The following is an 11,366-nucleotide window of genomic DNA, read 5'->3' as shown; positions in this document are numbered from 1 at the left end:
ATTAGTTTCCTACTCCTGCTGTACCAAATTGCTACAAAGTTGGTGGCTTAAAATAACCAAATTATTGTACAGTTTTCACAGTCAGTATTTTGAAATGAATCTTAGAGGGCTAAAATCAGTGTTGGCTATGTTCCTTCCTCTAGAGGAGAAGCCTTTCCCTATCTTTCCCAGTTTCTGGAGGTCATCTGCATTCTTTGATTCATGGCCTCTTCCCTATCTTCAAAACTCATCACTTCAACCTCTACTGTCCATCATCTCATCTCCTCCTGCCTTTGACCTTCTTGCATCCTTCTTATAAAGACCCTGTGATTACATTGGACCCACCTGCATGATCCTCCCATCTCAATATCCTTAACTTAATCACGCACATACGATAACATATTCACAGGTTCTCGGGATCTTCAGGGGCCAGATTCCACCACAAGTGCTCACTCTCTTCCTCAGCTCATTTACATATTTTATTGCTGCTCATGAACTCTTTCTAGTGTTTACATGAATCTCTGTAAATGTCTCCATCATTTTTCTACTCTGAGATTGGGTTTCTTCCCTGCCTGTGTTGCAGAGTTTTGTGGTCTGTTTGATCTGACTAATCTTGCAGTGTGTGCCAGGCTTCCTGAGATGGATGGTTGTTTTTTTTCTTTTTTTGGCTCAGGACTGTTGCTGGAGTGCTTTAGGTGACAACATTCTCAAAAATTATGAAAGGCAAAGTGACTTTTCTCCCCATCGGTCAGGAGCATAGCAGCAGATAGGTCACCTATTTTGTGGCTGAGGCCTGAGACAAGCTCAGCTACCTGGATTCCTCATACTTGACCAGATGCAGGGTCAGGGAGGACTCCTCCCGCCCATACAGCTCCTTCTTGGTCTCTTGCAGGCCACAGAGACCACAAACACTCCTGGGTGGTAGTTGTTGATGCTAACATTCCCCTAGGAAATCCACAGATTTCTACAGGCAAAACTCCTCCGAAGACTTGGCATCTTAATGCTGTTGTCCCTATGTTGTTTGTCTCCAGGTACTCGTCCCCCTTATAGTGGTAAAGAGTGTTGTACAGTTGTCTCGCCTCACGTCCATGGTTACCAGCCACCTGCCCCAGCAGCTATTTACCAGTGAGGAGGTGGCAGAGAAGGGAAGAGAGAGAGAGTGTCTAGATCACCATCTTCCCAGAATGCCTTGCTCTAAAAAGACCCCCCCAACCTTGTCACCCAGCACTCACCTACCTCACATTTTTTTAAACTGAAATTCAAATATAACTGGGGAGCCTTCATTTTCATTTGCTAAGTCTGGCAACCTTACTTTAAGTGCATTTATTGACAAACAAGAAAGACCGGAGAAATTAATTAAGCATCCAATTCAAGAACCTAGGAAAAAGCATAACAAAATAAACCAAAAGAAAGTAGAAAGGAGATTAAAGGCAAAAGTTAATGAAATAGGAAAACAAAACCAAATAAAACCAGTAGGCCTGACTTCAAAAACAATGAAAAGTTGGTTCACTGACAAGAGCAATAAAATAGACAAACTTCTGGCAAGTAGAATGAGGTAAAAAGAAGGAGCAGTAGATAACATTTGAGATAGAAAGGGGTACATAATCAGATTTTAAAAGACGGCTGTTTTAAATTACAACTTTAATAAATTTTTAAGTCAAAATGAAAAGCATTTTCAAAATACGAATTACTAAAATTTGCTTAGGACGAAAGATAAAAGCTGAACAAACAAAAATAATTGTAGGGAGTTATAGGACAGTTCTTGTTGATTAGATAAGTCCTATGTTATTTAAATCTTCCACATCATAGAAAAACATCAGTACTTTCCAGCTCATTTTGAACCTTGCATAACCCTGACACAAAAATTGAACAAGAATGACACAAGAAAAGTAGAGATTAGTCTTATTTTTGCTCCTTTACAGGAAGTTGTTTATTATGGGGGGGGGGGGGGGGGCGGGGAAAGAGGTTTGGTAGAATAATCATGTAAAGTATTATTTCATTGGTATTTTTAAAAATAATGTATTTGTGCCTAAATTTGTGTCTATTTTTGTATATAGATGTGTAGGATAAACTTAGAAAAAGAGGTCTGGAAGGATACACATAAAACTACTGAGTGTCAGTATAGTATTGTAAGGAGGAAGGTGAGAAGAAATGTTCACTCTATGCATTGTGATAAGTTTTGAATGTTTTTACAGCAAGCATGTATTGTACAGCACAGAAAATTATTTTTTAAATGTACTTTGCTTTAAATAAATTGCAAGAGTCCTTAAGGGACTTTACACACAGTTTCTTCATCTATCACAAATAAAATATATTACACATTTCCAATTGAACAAAATAAAATAGTTCCAAATTATTTGATATAGCCACTGAGTAGGAAACAAAGCAAATCCTGAGGCATCTCCCATTTCATTTTCAACGGGTAAGAAGTTGCGACCCTGACTCAGCTTTTACTTCGTGGAAATAATTTTATTTTAGAAACTGACCTCACAGTGACCCTGCCCCAGCACATTATGGGGGTTCTTATTACACATTTGTCTGTAGAGGGCTGGGGATGCCTTCATTCTCAGTGCTGCTTCATCTTCTTTACAAAATAAAGACGCTTGGGATGTGAACTCAGAGGGAATATGAGAACCGGATTTTTTGATTAATTTAAATAGTATAAGAGCTGGTCTTTTGTGGATTGTTTTAAATGGATATTGTTACGGATTAAATACTATTCCAGTTGCATTTTTTAAAATTCCCTCTTTAGTATTACATGAATAAGGCATTAACAGTGTTCTCCAAACTTTGAATAATATTTCTAGAATGAAGATAGAATTAAAGAGAAGAGAAGGCATTTGGGAGATACAAAGCACTTTTGTCCAGTGGCTCTCAAAGAAAACTTCATCCTACAACCAGGCAGCACAGAAGAAGCAGCTAAATATCGAGAAAAGATCTATTACTTTTCAAGTCCTGAGGCTAAAGAAAAGTTTTTGGAGCAACCTGAGGAGTATGTGGCTCATGATGAACCATTAAAGGTGAAAACAATATTCCCATCCTGACAATCGCTCCTGCGTACTTTTTAGGGACTTATTACCAACCTCCACCATTTTACTCAGTAGTGAAGTCCCCAATCTAATATAATGGTATGGAAATATCTAGGTTCCAAGAGCAACTTTTTGGAATATAACATAATCTAATTATCTATTTGAATTTCTTCAGTAATGCCTGTGTCAGACCAACACATGATATCTTTTTAGCTGAAGTAGAAAGTCACAGCTGAATTTACTGCTTGTAAATGTATTGGATTTATTTTATTGCCTAATCATTTTGACATACCATTTTAACATCTAATTTCTTGTTAGACATTTTTTCACAGTAATTTTTATAGTGTGATTTTGCCATTGTGGATATGAAATAGTACTTAGGAAATCTTTGGGCATATGATCCTTTGTTTCTCTTAATTATTTTATTAGTATAATTCCTTAGAATGGGACTACAAGATCAAAATATATAAATCACAATATACTGTCATAACTTTCAGTAACGTTAATGCCTCGTTAAACAGAACTTATAAAACACAATTTAAACTCTTCTGGATAATTTGGGCCATTTTCATGGACCTAAATCGTCCCATAGGGATGACTGAAGTATACCGATGGTTGTGCCCTGGCCCTCCTGGTGATGGGAGTCACTTAGGAATGCGGCCTTTTGTCTTATTTTGGTGTTTTGTTTTCCTCTTAGTCTGTTTCACTACTTGTGGTCTATTGACTTGTTTTACTCATAACCCTGTGGACAAAAGCCTGAAATCTTAATGGTGAGTCCACACTTTTTCTGCAAATTGTCACATATCTACATCCCTTCACTTCCTAGCTACTTATCCGCTCTGAATTCCACACAGCTCTGTCTGCCAGAGGTTAAACCTCTGGATGAGTGAGGTGTCACTTCAGCAATTTCATCACTGAGGGATTTAAAATGTGGTCCAAAAGTATGGTGTGACACTGCACCTACATAATTTCATACCACTCTATTTTCACTATTCACCATTCTCTTTTTCATTATTTTTCTCAAGTGATTCATCAACTGACTTAAATCTTATCACATGACCAGTTCTTTTTTTATTGGCATACAGTATTATATCAGTTTCAGGTGTACAACATAGTGGTTTTACATTTACGTATATTGTGAAATGATCACCAAGTTAAGTCTAGTAACCATCTGTCACCATATGAAGTTATTACAATATTGTTTACTATATTCCCTATGCTGTACAGCCAACCTGGACATATTTATTTTATAGCTGAAAGTTTGTACCTTTTAATCCCCTTCACCTATTTTGCCCATCTCCCTACCCTCCTTCCCCTCTGGCAACCACCAGTTTGTTCTGTATGTCTGTGAGTCTGTTTCTGTTTTGTTATGTTTGTTCGTTTTGATTTTTAGATTCCACATATAAGTGAAATCATACAGCATTTGTCTGTCTCTGCCTGACTTATTTCACTTAGCATAATACCATCTAGGTCCATGAGTGTTGTCACAGATGGCAGGATTTCATTCTTTTTTATGGCTGAGTAATATTCCATTATGTGTGCATGTGTGTACCACATCTTTTTTAACCATTCATCTATCAATGGACACTTAGGTTGCTTCCATATCTTGTTTATTGTAAATAAATGCTGCAAAGAAATGCATAGTGGTACATATATATTTTCTAATTAGTGTTTTCATTTCCTTCGTATAAATACCCAGAAGTGGGATTGCTGAATCACAAGAAAGTTCTATTTTTAGTTTTTTGAGGAACCTCCATGCTGTTTTCCATAGTGGCTGCACCAATTTACATTCCCACCAACAATGCACATCCTTGCCAACACTTGTTGTTTCCTGTCTTTTTGGCAATAGCCATTCTGACAGGTGTGAGGTGGTATCTCACTGTGGTTTTGGTTTGCATTTCCTTGATGATTAGTGATGTTGAACATCTTTTCATGTCATGCCCAATTCTTTAACTAATGATGGAATCAGTTCCACTGGAAGCACATAAACTGAGAGGGATGAAGGGTAGTCTCCTGGGGGGAATCCAGATGTGGTTAACAGAAGAAGAGTGAATAAATGCCGGGTGGCAAAGTCAACGGATATTTACATCATGTCCTCCTCTTGCTTTTGTGGGTTTTTCAAACCCTTGTTTTGCTGAAGCACATTTTCAACTAACTTTCTTCATATCTGAAAATGTCATCATTTGGTTCTCATATATGTTTAACAATTAGTATGGGCATAGAGTTTAGGTTGAAAATCTTTCCTTTTTAGAATATTAAAGGTATTGCTTTATTGTGAGGTAGCATCCAGTGTCACTAGGCTGATTTTAATTTCTTTGTAAGTCAGCTTCATTTTTTAAATATTTGAAAGCTTTTAAGAGCTTCTTTTCATTATCTTGTATTCTTAAAATTGTCCAGAATCTTTTTTATTCATTGCACTGGACACATGGTACATGTTTAATCTGAAATCATGTGTTTTTCATGCTAGGGAATCTTAGAATTTCACAGTACGACTGAACTTTTTACTTCAGCAGTCACATGTTTAATCTCTAAGATCTCTTTCTTTTCTCTGATATTTCTGTTTTCAGATATTCTTTTGTGGACTTGCTATCTTCTTAAATCTCTTAAATTTCTTTCTTTTTTTTAAAATTTCCCTATTCCTCAAGATACCTGACTCCTCTTTCTCCTGTGTTTCTCTGGTATACTTGCACCTTTAAACTCTTCTCTGAACCTTTCCCTCACAAGGACAGAAGGTGATGAGACTGTGCTCCTTGCTTCCCTCTGCTACTCGAAATCTGTTACTGCCAGCCCCTTGGAGGCTTATTCCATCCAGATATATCACCATCTCCCACTCCTTCTTGCTGTCACCTACCAATATCATAGTCATTTCCCCACATTCACAAAAGATTTCCCTGCTCCTCCATCCCAACTCTCACCGTTGTTCTTGACAATTTGAGCACCAATGGACAATCCATACATCTGGATCTCTGTGGGTTCTCTGGTTTTGGGGCTTCCCTATCTCCAATACAGAGATTACAGGAGTTAATGAAGGGACCCCCTAGTGTTCCAGTATCAATGGGCTGTTTGTCTGGTAGAAAGGTTTTGTTGTTGTTGTTTTTATCGTGCTAAGAAAGTGCCTTTCCATTCTTCCTTAATTAAAACTTTTTAAAGGAACAAAATTAATTTAATTTTATTAAATGCCTTTTGGCACTTGATATCAAGATGCTCTGTGGTTGTCGATGATCCCTGAGGACCATGGTTGATGCAATGAATCATGTTAATTGGTATCCAAATGCTGAAACATCCTTGAGTTTGTGAAGTGATAATTCAGTCTTAGGGAGGGCAGTTAATAATAAGCCCTATGTTTTCTAAATTCTCAAAGCTTCCTTTTCTTCACTGTCCTTCTGTCCTACAACCCGCTGACCCACCCCCTGTGGCAGGCTCCTCCGTTAAGAATATGCCTTCTGGGTCCCCATGGCTCTGGAAAAACTGTATGTGGAAGGCAGTTGGCAGAAAAATTGGGCATTTTTCACATCCAGTTTGAAGAATTCCTTCAAGAAAAATTAATGCTTAAAACTGAGAAGAAAGTTGGACCTGAATTTGAGGACGATTCTGAGGATGAACAACTTGCAAAACAGGAACTTGAAGAGCTTGCAATTCAGGCCAATGTTACAATTGAGGAAGAAAATACAAAGAAGCTGGTAGGAATATTAATACTCTCCTTGCAGATAACTGTGCTTACTGGTGTTACTTTGGGGGAGAAGAATATAAGCTGATTCACTTTGTTATACAGCAGAAACTAACACACCATTGTAAAGCAATTATACGCCAAAAAAGATGTTAAAAAAAAAGAAACAAACTGCATAAAGTTTCTAAGAAAAAAAAAAATAGCCCATAAAAATCATTTAAGAGTCATCCTCCCCATATGTTAAATACAGATCTTACTGCTCATCTAGAATATAAAATACTGAGTTTTACATGACTCCAATAAAAAACGGAAAAGCTTTTCCTGACAAGAGTGTTATATAGCATTTATTTGGGACTATGCTATTTGATATGTCTGACCTAGACTGTAAGGTTTTCCATTATTGTGTTCTCCATTTTCTATTTAACATCATAAAAAACCTGTCCCAGTGCCAGTGGAGATCTCAAAATATTAATTTCTAACGATGCCTCATAAGAAAGTTTGTATATATCTCTTAGGTGTTTTCTATCTGGAGGTATAAAGAGAAAGTTCTTAATTCTAGCTCACTTTTTAACCATTTCTTATATAGCTGGACCCTTTTCTTCTCAAATGATTTCCTATAAATGGACGCAGGTACAGATTATATTCCAGATGACTGCCTGCCTGGCCCATCCTTTAATCAGGATCTAGGTTGAATAATTATAAGATAGACGACAAAAATCAGTTAAGCTTTATAGGTGTGTGATATAGACTGAACAAGGTTTTAGTAAAAATGATGAGACAGGTATCCTGAGACCATATATGAAAATCAGTCATGCTAATTGCTAGTAACTCCTCTTAGCAATAGTAAATATCATTTAATATTTAAAACCATATTAAATATTGGTTTAAAGAAAAGAGCTCAGATTTTTAAATGTTTATGAGCAACAGTATAAAAAATGACCTGAGGGGCTTCCCTGGTGGTCCAGTGGGTAAGACACCGTGCTCCCAGCGCAGGGGGCCCAGGTGTGATCCCTGGTCAGGGAACTAGATCCTGCATGCGTGCTGCAACTAAGAGTCCACATGCTGCAACGAAGATCCTGTGTACTGCAACGAAGACCCAGCACAGCCAAAATAAATAAATACATAAATACTTTTGAAAAAACTGACCCGAGAAAAACAGGTCTTATCCTAATCAACTATGTAACATAGTATTATTTATTAATATACAGTTTTAAATTTTTGTTTTGTTTTCTGATTTTTGTTTGTAGCCTCAGGAAGTACAGCTTACAGAAGAAGAAGAAGCAATCAGATTAAATCTAACAGAAAATGAGCCATTGCCTCCCGAAATCCTAGAAGCAATTCTCTCTGAGTGGTGGTTTAAGGAACCGATACGGTATCTTAATTTATATAGGCTTTTATACATTTATTGACTTTTATTTGATTTATTCTTAAAAGTTAAAAACGTAATCCAACATAAATTTAAGAATTTTCTCCTTTACTCTCATGTAAACTAGTGATTCCACACATTAAAAACATCTAGGGGATTATTTAGGGACTTCCCTGGTGGCACAGTAGTTAAGAATCCGCCTGCCAACGCAGGGGACACAGGTTGGAGCCCTGGTCCGGGAAGGTCCCACAGCCACGGAGCATCTAAGCCCGTGCGCCACAACTACTGAGCCTGTGCTCTAGAGGCCGCAAACTACAGCTACTGAAGCCTGTGCGCCTAGAGCCCGTGCTCCACAACAAGAGAAGCCACCGCAATGAGAAGCCCACGCACCACAACAACGAGTAGCCCCTGCTCGCCGCAACTGGAGAAAGCTGGCATGCAGCAACGAAGACCCAATGCAGCCAAAAGTTAATTAATTAATTAATTAATTTAAAAAAAAACATCTAGAGGATTATTTTAAAAATACTGATGCCAGGGACCCCACCCCAAAATAATAGAATCAAAATCTTTAGAGGTGTGAGGTTGGGGCCTGGGCATTGGAGCTCCCCAGGGGATTATAATGTGTAGTTGTGATTAAGGACCCATATTCTAAACCTATGTACACTCATGACGTACCAGACTCTTTGCCTTGTAGTCTTTTAACAATTAGTTAATTCCACTGTCAACTTAAAGAATAACGCACAACCTGAGGGTTGTGAGTTTAAATTTTATTCAGGGTCTTACTGGGAGCCTGGGAGATAGCTCTGAAGACCTGTTCCAAAGAAGTAGGGGAGGAGCCAGTACACATGTATGAATTTCTTGGCTAGGAAATACATGTAGTTAAGCATATATCTTGGTAAAAGATTGCTGCTAATCACGAAGAACAGATATCCCAAGTTAATGATTTTAGTGCTTTTCTACGTATGGGAAAATGCAAGAATCTGGGGTCATTGAAATTCTTCCTGAGATACGCATTTAACTATCTAGGGGCCTGTTTATCCAAAGGACAGAGTGTCTCATCCTGTTTCTTCATCCTGAATTCTTTTCAGGGTACGCTGTCGGTAGGTGACTGCAGTGGGTTGTGACTTAACCCCTGTATAACTGGTTGATGAGCAATGCTCTTTGTTTTTGTTGCTGTGGTTGTTCGCACCGCTAAATAGCTGTCCACAGTCTCATCCCTTTACCAACAGCCAGGAACAAGCCTGACGCCAGACAGGACAAACTAAGAATTCCAGGCCACCAGAGTTTAAGGCTTCACCTGGATTTCCTAACCAGAATCTCTTACCTCGGTATCCACCAGAAGAAAGTGAAATGATACTTACAATACTGATAATAGCAAACACTTATATGGAACTTACTGTGTGCCAGATACTGTTCTCCTATATTTTATTCATATTAATTTCCTTAATCCTTACAACTGCCCTCTGGGACAGAAAGTTTTATTTTCTCATTCTGGAGATAAGGAAACTATATCATTAGAGAATTCAAATAACTGGCAGGTCCCAGTCCTCCTCTGGTCACTCTCTTTCACTTAGTCCCTGGCCTAACCAAGTAAGTGGGATTATTAGTCACTTTAATTTTAATCTCTTGTTCCCTAAGTTAGATCAATAGTTGTAGTAAACTTAGGCATGCTGCTGGCAGCAGCATAGTCATGGGTTTTTCTTCATTAACTTAGCTCCTGACCTCACATCATACATTAAAAGAAAAGCGTATGGATTGAAGAAAAGTAAAAAGTGGAATTGTAATAGCCTAAATAAAATAGCTGAACATTAGCACTACATTAAAACTTATTACAATGAAGACTTTGTAATAGCATAAGAAATTTTTTATACAACGGTTATGTTAAAAAAGAGGATAGGGCTTCCCTGGCAGTGCAATGGTTGAGGGTCTGCCTGCTAATGCAGAGGACACGGGTTCGAGCCCTGGTCTGGGAGGATCCTGCGTGCCGCGGAGCAGCTGGGCCCATGAGACACAACTACTGAGCCTGCGTGTCTGGAGCCTGTGCTCCGCAACAGGAGAGGCCGCGATAGTGAGAGGCCCACGCACTGCGATGAAGAGTGGCCCCTGCTTGCCACAACTAGAGAAAGCCCTCGCACAGAAATGAAGACCCAACACAGCCAAAAGTAAATAAATAAATTTTAAAAAAAAAGAGGATACAAAGTTATTTATAATATGATAGAAGGTTGAACAAGTGAAGAACCAACTAGAAAGAAACAAAACAAAATGTCAGTAACTGCTTGGATATGAGGTTGCAGATAATTTTGCCCTTTTTTCATGACTTTATTTCTGATTTTTCTATAGTGAGATTTATTGCTTTTATAATCAGGCAAAAACCTGTTTTAAAAAGGCATCTGTCCTAGAGATCTAATGTAACTAATTACATTAGTTACATTACTTAGGTTTTGTATGTGAGAAGCAAGAGGAAGTTGAAGGATGTCTCTGAAGTTTGGCACCTGGATACTAGTGAGTCAGAGGAAGAGCTGTGTGGAAGGGTAACAGTGAGCATGAGTTTTTGACAGTATGATGCATATATAATTCCTGAAGGGCATTCAGATGGAGAAACTAGGCAGCTTGTTGAAAATTCTAAATCAAAACTCAGAAGAGAGTTTGGGTGTAGGGGTAAAAGATTTAGATGTCATTGACACAGAAGTAACAGCTAGAACAGAAGAGACTTTGCTGAAGGCACCTCTAAAGAAAACAACACATATCTTACGGCCAATACATGTAAATTTGCCCACTTAATTAGAAAGAAAACAACATTTCTAAATGACAGTTAAGAGCTGAAACTGTCAAATGTTCATGAACGTCCTATTCCTTTGAAGAAGAAAACGTATATTTAAATATAAATAGTTAAACCAAATCTTAGATAAATGAGATAAACTTTCATTCAAAAAGGGACCAGTATTAAATCTCTCAACTAAACCAAGCCAGGTTCTCCAAGCCTGATTTTATAAATACTCCCTAATGAAAATGTGTTAACATTCCAAGTTATTTTCATGATTCTTAAAATTTCATCATACTTGAGCAAGTTTGATGATCCTGTCTGAATACGATCATCTTACACATGAGCCAAGACAACATTAATAATTGTCACTGGTTACAAAGGGAGCCAGGGAAGAGGGTTATGAACTTTCCCATGAAAAGAAACATCATTAGAAGAAAAATGACTAAAAGGTAAGTATTCTCAATAAAGGGGTAGAGGGCAGCCAAGTAAACTCTTTATGTAAACGGTGACACATTCATTAGGCTGGTCACTCGTGCCAAGCAGAGAACTTATTTTCTCTTT

At 37.9% G+C, this 11,366-nt stretch overlaps 1 protein-coding gene across 1 annotated transcript in view; it reads left to right on the top strand.

Annotated features, from left to right (window-relative positions):
* The window catches only part of AK9 (adenylate kinase 9), a 118,712-nt gene that overhangs the window by 76,419 nt on the left and 30,927 nt on the right, over positions 1-11,366 (top strand). The window contains exons 21-23 of the mRNA XM_007447277.1: positions 2,787-2,999; positions 6,428-6,688; positions 7,923-8,047. Of these exons, the coding sequence (XP_007447339.1) occupies positions 2,787-2,999; positions 6,428-6,688; positions 7,923-8,047 (599 nt within the window). The remainder of the gene's footprint in view (positions 1-2,786; positions 3,000-6,427; positions 6,689-7,922; positions 8,048-11,366) is intronic.

The sequence above is a fragment of the Lipotes vexillifer genome, unplaced genomic scaffold, assembly GCF_000442215.2.
Source record: "Lipotes vexillifer unplaced genomic scaffold, Lipotes_vexillifer_v1.1 scaffold515, whole genome shotgun sequence".
Taxonomy (NCBI): Eukaryota; Metazoa; Chordata; class Mammalia; order Artiodactyla; family Lipotidae; genus Lipotes; species Lipotes vexillifer.
This window is presented reverse-complemented; position numbering and strand designations above follow the sequence as displayed.